This window comes from Lepidochelys olivacea (assembly GCF_965140295.1).
Source record: "Lepidochelys olivacea isolate rLepOli2 genome assembly, chromosome: 7".
Lineage (NCBI taxonomy): Eukaryota > Metazoa > Chordata > Testudines > Cheloniidae > Lepidochelys > Lepidochelys olivacea.
In genome coordinates, this window is record NC_140417.1 from 47,104,765 (window position 1) to 47,123,235 (window position 18,471).

An 18,471-nucleotide genomic window follows, 5' to 3' on the forward strand; every position below is an offset into this window, starting at 1 on the left:
AGAGGCTCTGGGGTGCAGGCTGGGTACGTAGAACACTGTGAAGGGGAGTGTTTGGATAGAAATATAAAGCAGTCAGTGCAGCAGGTAGAATATCAGCAGCCACAACAATTGCACCCGGCCTAATCTCTAGTCAGTTACCAGCCCCTGCTGTGGGAACCATGCTAGTCTCTGCAGTTCCGACCCCTTGACTTGAGCTGCTGCGTAGTTTAAACACTAGTGGGAGGAGAAGGGGGCACCTGATTAGAAGAAACAAGCACAATATTGGTAAAACTGCTGTTTATTTAGGATGACTAAACAAGAGCTCTGAGAGGCAGGGGCAGCCAGAGCAGCGTTTAATTACAAGCTTGTTCTAGCCCTAGTTGCCTGCAGCAGTGCATACAAATACACAATACAACTCTACCTTCATGCGCACACCCCTTGCTGCTGTGGCTTCCTAGAAGTCTAGCGCACAGATCAGGGCTACGCCCCGTTTGATCCAGTGCCTCTGGGACTTACTGCTGGGGATCTCCACTGCAATCACATAATTGGTAGAATGACCTGTTGTTGACAATGTCCCTGTAATGGAAACAGGTAAAGCTGAACCCAGGACTGGTATGTTTCTATACATGGAAAAAAAAAATCTCATCCCTCTCACAGCACCCCCTGCTGTGACTCATGGACAAGTGGTAGCTGCTCTAACATCAAAGTTACTGCAGAAGCATCCTGTCCTTGTACTACTCTGCCTACAGTGTGATTCGGGCCAGTCATTTAGTAACATTTCTGCAGCTGAGATGGGACCGTGCTGTCCTGTATCAGTTTTTATACAGCACTCGTCACGGTGCTAGTTAAGCATCCTCTAAGAGTGCATCTAGCTTATCCTGTCCTGAGGGCTGAGCGGGAGAAGTGTGGGCAGTGGCATGTCTTGCCTTTGAAGGCTTTTTAAAACGTATTAAATATAAACCACAGAGCACCAGGTGTATTTATTAGCGAAGACACGGGCAAAGAAATGCATCTTGAGGGCTGGGATGGTCCATGACTACTGGGGAAGTTAATGGATAAGGCTCTGCTTGATACGAAAATACTCCTGCTTGTTCTGTTAGCATCACGCTAATAGGTTCTGCCTGCATAGTCTTGAACATGGATAATAAAGCCACCCAAGCAGGGCTGTTATTACACATCTAAGAAACCTGGTCGCTCTGTCATCCTGCCATTCATGTCAATGGGGCCAGTAGGAACCAGGTCTATTGTTCACATGAGAGTTGTAATGTAGTGTCATCTTGCCAGGGTCTTTGAGCATGAGCACTAGCCCTGCAGTGAAGGAGAGAGCCCAGCTGCTGTTTTATCTCCCTAGGCACTAGTGCTGTTCCCTCACAGCTTATGCTTTGGGAGCCCTCCCTGGTTTCCTTACCTGCTCGAGTGAGCGTCTTGTAGATTGGGCACAGGTAGAAGCCTGTGGTTGGAGGTTTGCGGTTGGGAACAGGGACGAGCCAGATCACTGCCATCTCTGTGTAAAGCTCCTTGGGGCGTGACTCTGCTACCTGAAAGGAAAGGGGATCCCAGCGAGCACCTTCCAGAAACAGGCCTTGAATATAACAGCCCTCGGCGGGACGCTGGGTCAGCTCGCTCACTGACTCTCTCATCACCTAACGGCCCGAGGAAGAGCAGAATGTCACAAGAAGCTCACCACTAAATATCAGGACAGCGATCAATTCCTAACTGAGCACACCTCCCCTCCACCCTGCCCTGCCGCCAGCTAGCACCAGGAACTAGTGTAAATCTCCTGCTTCTAACAGCTGTGCTGCTTCCCAGGAGGGGCTGTGTTGCCAGTCAGTCCCATTCGTAAAAGGCTCTGAAAATGGTGGCCAGAAACAGCCCCAAGGGGACTCCCCTCCTTGAGATTTTCAGGACTACGGAGCGTGCACAACTCTCACTGCAGTGAATGGAAGCGGTGAGTAGTCGGTAGCTCTGAAACCAGGCCCTGTGGTGGAGGGGTGTGACCATGTGGGGGCACATAAATATATAACTGCCACGTGGGGGCACTCCTTGCTCTAAGCAGGTGGTGGCTAAAATGTCTAAGTCAGGCTTTTGGGCCCGCGTGCTTAGTGAGGCCTTTTGGAGGCGCGTGTTTGGGATTTGTCCCCGGGCTCTTCCAACAAGGCTAGTTGGGACGGATGAGCGGTCTTTCCCCCACGCTGGAGCCCTAACTTCCAAAAAGTCAGTTAAAGGTAGTGTAGCCTGAGTGGTATGCAAAGGGCAGTCTACAGCCAGCGCTCCAGGCTATGTGATGCGCCCAGCTGTAGTGCTCCGTGGCTGACCTGTTAGGCAGTGGCGTCGAAGGGGTGTGAGTCTCTACTCTCCTTGAGTTTGGTTTCTACTGCTGGAGAGCCAGCCAGTACCAATTCAACGTAATGGCCCCTGGGTCACTGACCTGAAAGTCAAATGCAATGGTGTCGATGGAGATGACTGATTTCCTGGCAAAGTTCTGCAGCGTCCCTGTGAGAAAGGCTTGGGGGAAGAAGAAGCCACTGATCCAGAACACAGGTGGGATCCCCTTAGTGATCCATCGCTGCAGGAAGTCAATCCGCTGCAGCAGGTCATTAACCCAGGAGGCCAAGGGCTTCAGGGATGGATATGCCTGCAGGAGGAGACCGACAAGGGAGTGCTTTGTGCGGTCCTGAATCTTCATGCTAGTTTAGGCACCCGTCCAGCTGTAACAGGCTGCACCTGCTGCTTGTATTCTGCAGCCAACCAACCCACAAGAGGCTAGTGGGGAAGGGGTGTCTTACAACAACTGAAAAAGGCCCTGTTTCCCATCCAGACCAGCTGCTGTAGGGGTAGGTGCTGTAGGGGTGGGGAAGGGATTGCTTCAAAAAAGCTAGGAGGTGGACCTTTGTGCCAGGGTCTAGGATGTGCACACCACTAACCCCCCCCCACAACAATTTGGACGCTTTCTGTGTCTCATGGGGTGCAGTGTTTCGGTTTCGGTTTCCATTTAGTGTAAACAGATTTGCATATTCACTGTATAGTTCTTAGGAAACAACTACACCGTGATTATGCAAATCCCTGCCCTCCAGCTAGTGCGAGTCAATCGGAGTGCAGGGACTCACATAGTGTCGGGCTGAGAAATAACTGCACAGTGATTTTATGCAAATAAGACTCCCACAACCTGTCCCAGCAGGGAATTGCATATCTGAGTAACAATGCCATTGTGCACAGATATTTAGGGAGCACCCCTGCCCTCTGATGGGCTGAGACAATTCCAGGCAAGTATAATAAGTAATGCCAAGGTGCTGAAGGTTCTAGGTGGTTTGGGTTCTTTCCATGGGGAACCACAAGATAAAAGAGTCCTGATGCTTTTCAAAACATGGCAGAAAATTTACCTTTGACAAGGTCCCTCAGCAAAGGCTCTTAAGCAAAGTAAGTGGTCATGGTATAAGAGGGAAGGTCCTCTCATGGATCAGTTACTGGTTAAGCAATAGGAAACTAAGGGTAGGAATAAATGGTAAATTTTCAGAATGGAGAGAGGTAAATAGTGGTGTCCCCAGGGGTCTGCACTGGGCCCAGTCCTATTCAACATATTCATAAATGATCTGTAAAAAGGGGTAAACAGTGAGGTGGCAAAATTTGCAGCTGATACAAAACTACTCAAGATAGTTAAGACCCAAGCAGATTGTGAAGAGCTACAAAGGGATCCCACAAAACTGTGTGACTGGGCAACAAAATGGCGGATGAAATTCAATGTTGATAAATGCAAAGTAATGCACACTGAACAACATAATCCCAACTATACATATAAAATGATGGGGTCCAAATGAGCTGTTACCACTCAAGAAAGAGATCTCGGAGTCATTGCGGATAGTTCTCCGAAAACATCCACTCAATGTGCAGCAGCAGCCAAAAAAGTGAACCAAATGTTGGGAATCATTAATAAAGGGATAGATAATAAGACAGAAAATATCATGTTGCCTCTATATAAATCCATGGTATGCCCACATCTTGAATACTGCTGTAGATGTGGTTGCCCCATCTCAAAAACATATATCGGAATTGGAAAAGGTTCAGAAAAGGGCAACAAAAATGATTAGGGGTATGGAACAGCTTCTGTGAGGAGAGAGAAGATTGGAACTTTTCAGCTTGGAAAAGAGACAACTAAGGGCGGATATGATTGAGGTCTATAAAATCATGGCTGGTGTGGAGAAAGTAAATAAGGAAGTATATTTACTCCTCATGACACAAGAACTAGGGGTCACTAAATGATATTAATAGGCAGCAGGTTTAAAAACAAACAAAAGGCAGTATTTCTTCACACAATGCACAGTCAACTTGTGGAACTCTTTGCCAAAGGATGTTGTGAAGGCCAAGACTATAACAGGGTTCAAAAGAGAACTAGTTAAATTAATGGAGCATAGGTCCATCAACGGCTATTAGCCAGGATAGGCAGGGATGGTGTCCCTAACCTCTGTTAGTCAGAAGCTGGGAATGGGCGATGGGATGGATCACTTGTTCTGTTCTGTTCATTCCCTCTGGGGCACCTGGCCTTGGCCACTGTCGGAAGACAGGATACTGGGCTAGATGGACCTTTGGTCTGACCCACTAGGGCTGTTCTTATGATCTTAAGAGGTAAATGTGGGACTTAGTAGAGAAATAGCTGCAATTGCCTAAGATGGACTAAGAGGGCAGTCAGACTTGCAAACCTATTTGTAAAGCTCTGCTTGTGCACCTCAATCTTGACCTGCAACCCCATGCCTGCATTTTCAGCCCAAGGTATGCATGTCATACTGTGGGGTGTTTTTTGGGTGTGGTTCAGAGCCCACTGGGGACTAGCATAAGACCCACTAATTCATTTCAGTATGTGTCTGAATCAGAATCCTTCTAATGGGGAAGTTCTAGTTTCATTGACCCCTGTGCCAGCTCTTAAGTCTCCTTTGTTCAAGCCCTGAGCTGCTTCACCATGAAGAAAGGACCATGCATGTGATGTTCAAAAGCTGATGAGCCAATGCTCCTGAACAGACAGGTGGATGCATACCTTGGCGTTCCAGAGCTCTGGAACGATATTGTTGAACAAGCTGTTGGCCATGAGCTCCAACTGGGAGGACATCACCACCAGGCCCTTGAGAGCTTTCAGCAAATCCTGCAGAGTCAGTGCAATTACTTCCAGCAGCCGATTGTACCTGAGCAACAATGAGTAAGATAGAAGTTCTGGGGAAGGAGCAGAGCAATCCAAAACTGTGATTTATTAACACTAGCTGAGATCTTCCAATTCTGAGGAATGAGGCCCTCAATGCATAAAAACAATGCCCTTCTGATGTGCTGCATGACTTTAGTCCTACTGGAGTGTGGCCTTCTGTCCTGCAGCCCCAACCCAGAGAGACTTTTGAAGAGCATGGAAAATGTCTCTAAACTCTGACCCTACTAGAATGCTTAGCTAACAATGGGAACTTGTAGTAAGTTCTTTCCGATAAATGACACCTCTTGTCTATGGGGTTCTTTTATGTCTTGGAATCTTCAAACTTCAACTGCAGGATGAATTCCACTGAATAACCTGGAGTTCCTGTATTGAAAAATGCTCAATCTCTGCAGGACAGGTGGGATTTTAAGGCTGTAGGCCCGATCTGTTGTTACTAAGGCAACATTTGAACCTAATCAAAGCCAGAACTCCAGTCCCACCACATGTGGTGCAAGAGGCACTTGGTACCTTCCACGAGGACCAGCTGAAAAGCGGCTAAGTTACTGCTTTTCCCCTCTCCAGCAATGGCTGCTCTGAGAGCCTGCATAGCCATTTCCTTTCCCACTGGGGGCAGAAGCTCACGTGCCAGTTCCCCTAGTGGTTCTGAATAGGAGGTGTGTACCTGCAGACTGGAAGGCTGGGTGTGAGTAAGAGCTTTACCTGATCACCTCCTGCACCAGCACTGTGTTCATGGACTCCTCGTACAGCACCGGGTATTTCAGCATCACCTCCTGCAGGTTAATAGGATCAGGGACCTTCTTCAAGATGTCCTTTGACACCTCCTCTACAAGCTATAAAGCAGATGGAACAAGGCATGAGAAGCTGTTCTGGAAATGGCTTCTGGGTAGAGAACTTCAGAGGCAGCTGCCTTCTTAACTGGGCAGCAGAAGGAATGAGCCTGACCAAGGTCAAAGGGGAAATGAATCACTTCTGTTCCCTTCTATTACACATAGGGTTAACAGTAACTTTGCTGCTGGTTATTTCCTCCAAAAAATGCTCCCTGAGGGGGGAATTCTTGAGTTGCTAAGTAAAGGCCTCTCCCTGACATGCTCTAGAGGTCATCCTTGAGGGGACTCCTTGGGGAGCTCAATGGACAGGCTTAATTTCCCCAATAAGGCAAAGTATTGGTGATGGTAAACCACGTGCAAAGGAAATGATTGCTGCCAAGAGCGACTTGAGGCACTGAGCGACTTAAGGTGGGGGAGGGAATATCTTTTATTGGACCTGCTTCTGTTGGTCAGAGAGACAAGTTTTCAAGCTTCACAGAGCTCTTCTTCATGTCTAGAGCTAGGTACCTACATACCTTTGAGGATCTGGGCCTAAGTATTTCGCTCCTTTTATTATGTTGTTCTCTCATCCACCAGAAGGTGGCACAGACTCACCTGGCTGAATTGATACCACAGCTGTGTGTAGGAAAGGACGTTTTCTTGTCAAAATACAGTGCACTAACCCCACAGGAAGTGCTAACTCCAAATCAGTTGTTACACGACTGCCCAGCTTCCTGCCAGATCTTTTAGGGAATCTCATTCCCAGTAAGGGTGTAATGGGAAGGGAACTACATTCCATCCCTATAATCAACACTGCTCACCATCCCAGAGCTGCTTTCGCTCCCCGTACACAATGCCTACATGATCCCAGAACAGGAAATGCCTCCCCCATGTCTTTGAGAACGGGAGGCAACAATGCTTTAGCAGTGCTCAGCAATGCTGTGCAACTATTCCAGTCAGGACATGAAGAACAGTACCAAGGGAGTTATATGTCCCCAGACCAGGATACAAAGGCTAATGCCCCTGCGCAAAATGCTGTGTGATCTTTAATGAGCAGAAGGGGTCAGGCCACTATTTTATTGTCTTTGAATGCTACCTCCAGCTGCAGAGCACCCTACCTTCAGTCCTGAGTCCGGGAAAAGAGTGCCAGCTACTGACTCACTAATAGCACATCTTGTAGCTCCAGGGTTATCCTTGGGGAGCAGGAGCGAAGGACCTTCTCTCCAAGGACAGACTAGACCCGATCCTGCTTGCCTTGTAAAATCTAGCTAGAGGGAATATGGCTGTAGTAGGCAGCAGTAATCAATGGAGGGCAGGCTTTACCTTTCTCTGTCCCACGTAGCAATTCAAACCACTGAGCAGTGTATGTTTACACTGAGCACGTGGCACGCTCAGCCACTGTGGCTACACACCTCCTCCCTGCCGCAGCCTCCTGAGGTGGATGTCTTTGGCTGCAGCTGAATGATGGCCCCAAGCAGGGCAAAGGTCTCATTCTGAGCAAAGGTTATGTTGGCGTTGTCATGTAAGCCAAATATCTCCGGGATGTCATTGAGTGGCAGACTCTTGATGTATTGGATGTATCCCTAGGGTGAAATCAGACAAATAGGGAGATTTGAGGTGGGGAGTGTGCATTGGGAGGGAGGAGGGAGAAACAGCATGGTTATATTCTGATGGTTATTGGCCCAGCAGAGTTTGAAAGAGGAGAGGAATATGACACATGCCTGTTTGAGAACCTTTGGACTTCCTGGCTTTTATACAGCCTCATATCTTACACGATGATGCACCAACAGAATGTTGTCAGACGTGGCTAGTTTGGGATGCCCCAGCACCAGAAAGGGGACGGGAAAGGAGTCAGAGAATGATAACAAGAGTGATGAAGGGTTGACCTGGGCAGGAAGCTGAGGAGAATGCCGTATGTGGGGTGGAGCTCAGCTACGCACTAAAGGAGAAGGGATGTGAGGGCAGCAATCTGGAGAAGCAGCACATACACTCATTAAAGAGACAAGGTGGGTGAGGTATCTTTTATTGGACCATCTTCTGTTGGGGAGAGAGACCAGCTGTCGAGCCATGAAGAGCTCTGTCTCTCTCCCCAGCAGAAGTGGGTCCAATAAAGATATTACTTAACTCAGTCTCTTTAATATCCTGGGACTGACACGGCTACACCACCACTGCTTACACTCATAAAGATAGAGAAGCAAGTGTCAAAATCAGTAGGCTAATGCTGGTAGGGGTTCCACCTCTGTGTCCACTTCTGGTGGTATTAGTCTAGATAATAATCTATACTCAAACTACATATTATAAGGGTAGAGTCTTACTTTGGGGATTCTGACAACAGCTACAAGCTACTGCAGAATCACTCATGTCGCTTCTATTGCCACCAGAAGTCATCAATAAAAAGTCTTCTATTGTGCAGCTGGACATACTTTTACATCATTATTTGTATGATGGTAGTGCCTAGGAGCCCAACGTGCTAGGTGCTGTACAAACACAGACAAAGACAGCCCTGCCTCACGGAGCTTACAATCTACGTTGATTCTCTTGCTGTGAGATGCAGGTACAGAGTCAGATAAAAGCGGAAGATTTGCAGGCTTTTATTACCTTGTACTTTCTGATAATTCACTGTGACAATATCACATTTTTCCAGAAGATGATCTCACATTTGGAGTCTCCAGGTTCTATTTAGCATTCTGCTCTGTGCCTGTGTGGCTAGGAGAACATGTGGGTTTACGAGCTGAGTACTTACATTAAGATCATAGGTGGTGCTGATCTGTCTGTAGATCCCTGACTCGGAATAAGCAAAATCCTCAGTTAGAACTTCCGGCTTATAGAAATCTTCTAATATATTCATGATGCAACGCCTGTCCCAATCATCTGTCACTCGGCCTCCATAATTGATCTCACCAGCTGTATACTTCAGAACCTGCAAAGGACAGTGTTACTTTAGAAGCAACATCCTACCCCAAAGAACTAGTTGCAAATGTCAAGCTGGGACATGAACTTGAATCTCAGCAACAAAGGAAATGAAGGATGACTTGGTAAATCTTTGGGAAAGTTTGTCTCGCTGCATGGTCTGTTATAAATTCTAGTCCATAGCATGAGGGAAATTACTGCTGGGAACAAGCCTGCAATGGTAGGAAAGTAGTCTACTGCATGCAATATCTTTAAATGTATTGGTTTTTTGAATTGTGGGTGGTAGGGCAATCATTTCAGGGGCACTCCAGTCCTCTGGTCTCCATGGCGAACATAGGGGCTCACCAGAAGCCTAGGGATGGCCAAAGTATGGGCAGAGGCCCATGGAATGGGAGTTATGATATTCCACGCAGATTCTGCAGGACAGATCAGTGCTTGTATATTTTGCTGCTGCTGGATTTGTGTGAGACTGCAAACAATTCCATGCAAGTTTCCACAACAGTCAGAGGGGATGTGCCTGAACACACAGACAGATCGAGCTTCTGAAATCCTAGTTTTCTAACCAACGTCTCCTAGGTTGTCTCCAGACACCTTCAATGCTGCCCTCCACTCCTCTGTTATCACACCCTCTACTGCTTCCATGGACTTTCCCAGCTGTGTAGAGTTCCCGCACTCACAACAGGGTACATGCGGCCTCCTTATGCACCAGCAACCTCTACAGCGCCCATTCAGAGGTAAGGCAGACCAGCTCTCCATTCCCACCTTGTACGGGATGTCTGCATATTCGTCCAAGAACATCTTTAGCTGGCTGATGCAGATGCGGAGGTCTCCATCCGTGAACTCATATGGGATATTGAACCCCAGTGGTCCAAACTTCCTCCGCTCCAGGGCATTTCCATGGAACAGGCAAAGTGACAGCAGCAAGGCCTTAAACTCTGAGATCTACAGGACATGGGGACAATAAGAGGAGCAAATAGTATTTGACCAGTGGTTGGCTTCCACTTTTTGGATGAGATATGTATGCTCTTAGGCCCATCAGCAGGTGGAAAGCTGAAGTGCCCAACCTGCTGATTTCAGAAGGCTAACAAGGAGCCCAGCCCAAAGGAATGGAATATTGGTGTCGGCTATGCCATTTTGGAAAGTCATGGACCAACATTTTCAAACTTGAGTGTCTAAAGTTATGATTCTACATAAGGATATGAGGGTGAATTTTAGACATCCAAGTTCGAGAAGGTAGGCCACAATATTTCCAATAGGCAGCCAGGGCAATTCCAGTTCCTGCTTTTTGAAATATGTGACGGAACCCATATTCCCGAGGTTCCATGCCAGGAGAGGGATACTCAGCCTGTAAGGCCCTACAAAACCAGTGTGCTCCTCCGTGATCCAATGGTAGCAGGAAGAATGAGTCTAGCCAGGTGGTCAAGGCAGAGAGCTGGGGGAAAGTTTGTGGTTCTTACCTTGGAGCATGAATTCAGGAAGTCATCACTCAGGCTAATGTAGGACTTCAGCAGATTGGCCTTGACCCCTCGTGGGGGCTCAATGGTCATCTTGGAGCCATTCTGGAGGATGGACACTGGGAACTGGTTACTGGGTAAACTGGTGAGCCAAAGGCGAAAGTCACGGTGCACCTAGACAATTAAAGGGACCGTAAGTGCACTGAGGTTAAGTTTAAGATACCTGTTTACTAAGGAAGTTAAGTGGAAGCCTTCTTAACTGGAGGTCCTCCTCCCTCACTACCAGGCAATGCTCTTCCCAACTCAGATGGAACACACCTCTCCAGAGGGATCCCTTTCTCCTCAGATCCCCCATGCTCAGAACCACTGGAAACTCTTTCAGCAGAGATGCCTGCTCAACTACCCAGCCCCATGAAAGGCTTTTCTGTTGACGAGCAGACCTATCCCAGTTAGATACCAAGATGTGTGGCACATTGTTATCTCCCAAAGTTCTAATACAATGCAATAATCTGCCTGCCAGGTTTTAAAATGGGTTTTATTAATGAGGTAGGGTAATCCATCAGCTAGAACAATTCTATTGCTGTCACATGGCGGGCACATCTCTGGTGGTCATCACCAGGGTGGCTGTAGCTGCTGGAAGTGGTGCAGTTTTTCTGTATCAAGTGTGAGCCGTTTGAGGCCAAAGAGCAGAAACACTCAGACTGAGTCAGACATCGAAGATGATACAACAGTCTAGGAGGTAGCTATATCTCCGCCTGTTGATGGCTTCACAAATTAGGACTACTACTTTGAATTCATGACATGGACAGACCTGATCTAACTAGAGAGCGTTAATGAAGAACCAAGCAGTGGGTGAATCAAGTAGTCTCTGCTCAGTATCACGAGCAAGATTTGAAGGTAGGTAACTGCAGTCCAACCCAACTATGGCTCACTGTATCTGTACTAAACTGTGGTAAGAAGCAAGCATCTCCGGATAAGGTGGGTACGAGCTGTTTGCTCAGAAAAACAAAACAAGTGAGAAACTGCCACCAACAATGGCCTCTGTCAGGCAGCTCTTGGAACATGCAATTTATCAGTCATACATACAGTTATGTATATTCAAGTGTCCCCTGTCCACAATGGATGGGGGACAGATAGTACAGGACATCTTGTTCCTAAAATGACGGTGCTGCCACCTGCTCCAGAAGTCATCCTTGTCTTTGTGCAAAATGACTTTGAGAGTACCTGTGCAACAAGGAGATGCAAATGCCGCAGGAAGACTTGGTGTGCTCCGATGTATGCAACTGTGAGTGACGAGAGTAACAACAGAGTATTGAATGCACTGGGCACAGATTCTGTGGGGGAGTAGAAATGTTTCAACTATCTGCCAATTAGTGTGGCTACTTCTGTGTGTTGCACTAGAGATTCAGTAGCTCATAGTTAGATGTAGGGTTCTATAAGAATGTATGGTTATATTTTGTTATTCAGATGCTATATTTATACAAGACATTCTACAGTCCTTCTATTAAGAGTCATTTCTGTTATATAAGTAGTTTACATGGTATGCTGCGTTCAGTGATAGTAAGCAGATAATTACAGTTATACCATGTGCGCTTTAGATTTGTCTCTGGCTGAGCAAAAATATGTTTTATATTAGGGGGTAGGTGTCTTCTTACCTGCACAGCTTCCTAAAAATCGCAGACAGAATTTTTTTCTCAAATCAGTCCACTCTACAAACAATGGCAAATATTTTGATGTGTTACATGGTAGAAACAAGCTCATATTGCCATAACCAATGACACAAAAGTACAGGAAAATGCATAAAATGTATCACCGGGGCTAAATATTTCCCAAACTTTCCAAAACTGTACTATTTTGAGTATATAGCTGCATTATCAATTAAGCTTCCTGCTCATTTTGCTCAAAATTAAGCTATGTTTCTATGAGTGATGGTCCTTTCTGTGATTTTATTATTCTTTTCAGATTGGATGCCCGATAACGTTTAAACATTACGTGATATAGAAAAACTGCTTCCAGCACCTACCGCCCCCTTGGTGATGACCACCGGATATGTGCCTAACATGTGGTAACAATGACATTTTTCTAGATGCTGTGTTTCCCCTTAGTGCCCAAAATGGGTCCAGGCTTGTAGACTAACAGATCCACTGGAGGCTCTTCCACTGGACATGGGCCTCCTGCTATTGTGCTCCTTCTAGTGTTATAAGCTACTATCCACTCTCTAGCCAGCCCAGGCAGCTCTTTGTCATTGGGGAGGCTCTCTGAAGAGAGCTCTAGAGTGACAAGTACTGACCATCATTCCTCCCACATCTGTAACTGCCTTAAGAGGTGTAACATAGAAGCTTCAATCTCACCCCAGGCTGGAAATGTCAGTGAGTGATTATGGCAGCAAAGGGGTGATGGCTCCTAACACAAGGCAAATGGAGTGACCAGGACCCCAGTGCAATATTCCATCAGAGGGATGGAAACAGCCGGTGGAACTGAGAAGATGATAACGGAGGGAGGGTACTTAACTGGACTGGTAGAGGAGAAGCAATTATAGTGCCATCGAAGTGATGTCATTGAGTTGATATATGAAAAGGTAAGTGTTAAGAATTGTTAACATTGGGCTGGAGGAGGAGGTGTGCACAGGGCAGCAGTGCATCATGGGACTCGTGAGCCACATCCTACCAAATAGGCAACTAACCCTGCCCACACTGAATGGTTATGGGAAAAGAGATTACAGGAAAAGAGAGTCTCCTTCCTGGTCCAGAGCAGAGGAAGCTGGGTAAAGCTGTGGAATAAAACACGAGGCTGAGATTCAAGGAGAAATCCATGTGTGTGTTTGTGTTACCTTGTCAGGATTGATGCTCTCAATGAGTCTCTCCAGCGAAGGCATCCAGCTTGGGGCTAAGTGGCAGTTCTGAAAGAAGACCCACTTCCCACGTTCCATAGCACTTCGCATCATAGCCTCGGCTCGGGGACCCTAAGGAAGAAAACCAAAATACCCCAACTTTACCATACCTACTATATGCCATATTGTTTGTTAGAATGACTGCATGTGACATCAGTGCTCAAAGACATTCAAACCATTTAAGCTACTTTTCCACTCAACAGTTGGTTTGATGCCCGCACAAACCAAATGGCAAAATTCCAACCAAACCAGTGTCTCAGAAAAGCATCTCAACAGTATAAGAGGGACATAGCCCACAGTTAAGTCTATGCCTGAAGTTAGTTTTGGTTTCCATGTGTTTTTACAATGAAGGTTTAAACAAAAAAATTCTGCTCCAAAAGAGAAATTGGAGAGAGAAACTACAAACGTCCAACTTTCTAAGCCACTGAAGAAATGCGAGTGGATGTCGCTGCTGAATGAAATCCTCAAGCCACTAGGAACCTCTGCGCCCGGCTGGGACCCAAAGAGGGCATTTTCAAAATCGTGGGCTAGGATTTGGATTTCCTGGAGCTACGTGAGTAAACCCTTGTGTACTGAGATGCTTGTATTGCTCTGAATGAGTGAAGTGGAACCAGTGAATTACCTGACCCTGGCCCAGGGAAATAGCCGACAGCTTCTTGGAGAACTTCATTTCTTCAGCAAATTTGTAGAGATCAGCAGCTGGGTCTGTCCCAGGTGAGAGCACGAATATCAAAGGCGTAGTAGAGGTCGACTCTTTGAACACTGCAGTGAGGTCTGAAGTCTGAAAGACAGGAAGACTTCTCGCTCAGAGTAATATCGGATGACCTGCACTGGGGAGGGCAAGCAAAGGGAGAAGGCATTCTCTCAGGTCCAGTGACTGCCTCTACCCCTATGTTCACCGTCATGTCTGTCCTCAGGAATCACAGTCAGCCTGATGAGTGGAAATAATCTGTTCTAGAGACAGGTCTTCGGCCCAGATAATGCTTCAGGAGTCCCAGTGCAGAGGCCTTCACTCCCTCCTTTTTTAACCTGTTTGCCACTGTATCCCTGGGGGCCTGATTCAAAGCTTAAGGAAGCCAAAGGGAGTCTCTCTATTGATTGTGGTGGGTTTTGGATCAGAGCGTTGGTCCCTTTCCCTTCCTTAGTTATCCATTCTAACTCCTTCCTTCTTTCCCTGCATCAGTCACTCTCACTCACCTTGTGGGCAATGTCTTCCACCACCATGGGCTCCAGGAGCCATTGATCTCCTCCTTCTGTTGCCTCCAATGAATCACTGCTTGGTACCACCACTGAAGCCCCTCTGAAAATCCAGCCCCTTGTATATGGATTTAGGTGCCTAACTCTGTGCAGCCATATTTGAAGAGTGTGGCCCTATGTGTAACTGGTTTAAAATGGAGCATTTGGCAGGCAGACAGCTAGCCACACACTCCTGCCCAGACACCTCTCTTTTACCCTAATCAAATGGAAGCCATTAGCTGACAGATGTGAATTCCTGCATTTTCTTTACAGAATGCTCTCAAAAGGGTGGTTTGAACTGCTCCATGTTAAAACTGGCAAGCAGATGATACGTAAAGACGGCTTCTTAGTCTGCTACCCCGGCTCTGCCAGGGCTTTGACACTGGGGGCCCAATTTGTAAATATGGGGATACTTCTCATAAGATGTTAAAATCCCGCCTTTGGTTGCTGACTGGCATTCAGGTGCATAAACTGGTTACCGAGACCTGCTCTACATCAGAAAGTTGTCCTGGTGTAACTAGGGCAGCTAGGGGTACGATTGTTTACAGATATGGGCTATGTCCACACTTCTGGCAACCTATAGTGTACAGGTGCTACACGTGTAGCTGCACACTGCAATGAAAGCCTCCAGCAGTGGGGAGGCAGAGGAGAAAGGCTCTGGCAGTGGGACACTACACTGCTAACAATGGCAGTGTAGATGGGGGAGGTGCTGCTGGGTGCGTAGAAAGCTGTATCAAGTACGTACTCTCCTCTACTCGCCTAAGCTGGGCCTCACTGCCTACACTGCTATCTGTACCTGTGTTAGCTGGGCATGCAGTGTCTCTACTCTATGCACAGCCATAACTGTAGATGTACCTTAAGTTACCTCAGCACGACCCATAGTATGGATGCAGCTATATTGGTATGAAGAAGCCTTGTAGCTGTATAGGTTATTTCCTTTCCCATATGAGAACAGGTATAGTACAAAGTAACTTCATAATGGTATAAATGCAACCACACTAGGGGGGCTTGTGCCACTTTCATTACCCTGGTATAGTTAAAGCAGTACAGCTTTCTAGTGTAGACAAGACTGTACATGCCTAAATGCTGCTTTGCACTTCCAAGTGGTCTATTATGGATGCTACATTGGAAAACTCTGCTCTGCACAATGTTGATGACGATGCTTGCTTTACATTCCTATGACATCTTTCACCCACCTCTCTCAAATGGCTTTCAAAAGGCGGGCAAGTACTTATCTTTTCCAGATGGCACATATCGTTCCAGTGGTGTGATCAAGTTCTCAGAGCAAAGTAGAGAACAGAATCTAGGCCTTCTGCCTCCCTAACCTCCACTGTAACCTCCAGCCATGCCTCCTCTCTGCCTTTGATCCTACTGGGTAGTTTTCAGTGTATGGTTTTCAGTTCCAGATTAAGAGTAATTCTGAGGTTAAAGAGCAGTGAGTGGATCCATCACCACCCAGTACTCACTCAGTGAGTACAGACAGTGCGGCTGGTGGACTGGGACTCAGGAGGCCTGGATTCTTTGCCTGGCTCTGCCACTGGCCTGTCGACCGTGGCCAAGTCACTTCACTGCTCAATGCCTCAGTTTACCCATCTGCAAAATGGAGATAATGAGACTGACCTGTTTACAAAGGGTTTTGAGATCTACTGATGAAAAGTGCTGTATAAGAGCTAGGTATTATCTAAATGAGAGATGTTGTAAAGCATCCATTTAAAGCTAAATCAGCACCTGCCCCTAGCCTGGCTGGGGCGGTCATGGGCAACATTGACACCATGTCCATTGGCATCATTCCCATCAATTCTCAATGGAAATGCCTTCTGCCATGGCATTATCTTGGCCAGTTACCTGTGGTTCGATAAAGCGCTGATCCAGATTCATGGCCACAAAGTCCTGCATGGCGTTGGTGACCTTATCCCCTCGCAGGCAGCGTAGGGGCAGCAGCTTCTGGAAGGAGTCCAACTCGCTGTCCCACTTCCCAGGCAGGGGCTCTCTGCAAGAGAATCACATGCTGACTTTGGGTTACTCTCTGGGGATGGAAACAGATGCCAAATACATCAGCCCAAGGAAAACAACTCTCCTAAAGCCACCTGAATATGCACCAGGATTTTCTGAGATAACGTTTGGTCAGTGCCTGGATTTTAGTGATTCTTTTTCCAAGCTATATGGCTGTATTATTGTGGGAAAAGGGTCTGTACTGCCCACCACGCAGAGATCAGAATTCAGATCCACAGTTAAGGGGTGAAGGACTCACCTGTGTGGCTCAGCACTGTCAAAAATTGCACGGAACTCCTGGATATTGTCCACAAAATCATCCATAAAGCTGGAGAAATTCTTCAGGTTGCTTAAGGCCAAGATGTCACCCCACGCTCTCTCATATAGCCACTCGGGAGCTGGGTTCTCTCTCATCGTTTTAATGGCACCTCCAGACAGGAGGTAACGCCATTCGTCCTGTGGACCACACAGCACACATTTACAGCCAGCCTGTTTGGCCTTGAAGATCTCAGCGTCATACTGTGGGACACAGTCGCTACTGTGTGTGGCCTTGCTGGGGCATGAAGAACAGTATGAACCAAAGGAGGCGAACCAAAGTAGGCCTGCCCTTGGCAGAATAGCAACACACCACATATTAGCTAACCAAGTAAGCACATTCCTGACCTGAGGGGAAGTTTTGTTCAAATGAGCAGGTACAAGATACAGGATTGTAATGACACATGGAAAGTAATATGTAACTTGTTCACATCAATGTATAAAAGGAGAAGTCACAGGAGAGGCATCTTTGTATCAGTGTAGGGGACAGCATCCTGTTATGCCAACGGAGCCTTTACCTTGTCACGGGCATACATGTGTTAGTGTCCCTATGACCTGCAGCCCAGGGTGCAAGTACCGTGCTTTGCTGACAATAAACCTGGCTGATCGCCTCTGCCACCAAACCAAGCCTGTGATTTTTCTTTATGAATAACATTGAGGTCTGCTGAATCAGCAAGCTGCAGTCTTCGCTGCTGCCGAGTACACAGGAGCCCCCAAAACCAGCAGCAATAGCAACACCCCGCAGCACTAACTCTATGTTAAAGAAACAAAAGTCCTACAGTAACTTCATGCTTCAGAGTAACAGCTGTGTTAGTCTGTATTCGCAAAAAGAAAAGGAGTACTTGTGGCACCTTAGAGACTAACCAATTTATTTGAGCATGAGCACAGCTTCATGCTGTGTTTCCCTGCCTTACTGTTCCCATCTAACAGATGCATGTGGTGACAGATCTGACAATACAGTCACAGGATCAGATCATTAGATTTCCTCCACAGTACTCTGCCAATGCACCTCAATCCTTATCTCTCTAGGATTTGAAAAAGTCTATTACATTCCCTAGAGACCCTACAACAGGATGGGCAAATGGGTGGTTAATTGCCTACTACAGAGTCCTGTTTTATGAGAAAGTTTGGGATCTGACTGTGGCACAGAGGGGGTCCAGTGTTAAGTTTACTCAGCAACAGTGCCTAAAGCAGAAAGCTAATTAACAAGGCAAGAAAAGGAGGACACTGAAATCTAAGTCTTATTTTGAGGAGTCTGGTGGCACCTTAAAGACTAACAGATTTATTTGGGCATAAGCTTTTGTGGGTAAAAACCCCACTTCTTCAGCTGCATGGCTTTTTACCTACGAAAGCTTATGCCCAAATACATCTGTTAGTCTTTAAGGTGCCACCGGACTCCTCGTTGTTTTTGTGGATAAAGACTAACATGACTACCCCTCTGATACTTAATCTTATTTTGGTTAGCCCATTTTCTGTAAAATCCCTTCTCTTTAGCCAGATTCATCTTGATCTTTCTGGAAGCAAAGCTCTGTATGAAAGCCCAACCCTTGCAAACCCCTGGTTATTTAAGCATGATAAGACACTCTACCATCTGCCAATCCTCCTGTGTGGCAATGAAAAGCCATTTTAATGGGACAGATAGCAGATCATCCATGAATGAGCCAGACTCGACCACCCTGAATTCCCTTTGTTTTTGTCACA

General features: G+C 46.7%; 1 protein-coding gene across 1 annotated transcript in view; it reads right to left on the bottom strand.

The window, feature by feature from the left end:
* Window positions 1-261: 261 nt before the first annotated feature.
* The window catches only part of DNAH1 (dynein axonemal heavy chain 1), a 141,875-nt gene continuing 123,665 nt past the window's right edge, over window positions 262-18,471 (bottom strand). The window contains exons 67-79 of the mRNA XM_084633893.1: window positions 16,715-16,911; window positions 16,309-16,453; window positions 13,850-14,008; window positions 13,168-13,299; window positions 10,341-10,511; window positions 9,646-9,825; window positions 8,717-8,893; window positions 7,386-7,556; window positions 5,867-5,997; window positions 5,006-5,150; window positions 2,408-2,614; window positions 1,388-1,622; window positions 262-555 (exon numbers count right to left, since the gene is read on the bottom strand). Of these exons, the coding sequence (XP_084490019.1) occupies window positions 434-555; window positions 1,388-1,622; window positions 2,408-2,614; window positions 5,006-5,150; window positions 5,867-5,997; window positions 7,386-7,556; window positions 8,717-8,893; window positions 9,646-9,825; window positions 10,341-10,511; window positions 13,168-13,299; window positions 13,850-14,008; window positions 16,309-16,453; window positions 16,715-16,911 (2,172 nt within the window). The 3' untranslated portion in view covers window positions 262-433. The remainder of the gene's footprint in view (window positions 556-1,387; window positions 1,623-2,407; window positions 2,615-5,005; window positions 5,151-5,866; window positions 5,998-7,385; window positions 7,557-8,716; window positions 8,894-9,645; window positions 9,826-10,340; window positions 10,512-13,167; window positions 13,300-13,849; window positions 14,009-16,308; window positions 16,454-16,714; window positions 16,912-18,471) is intronic.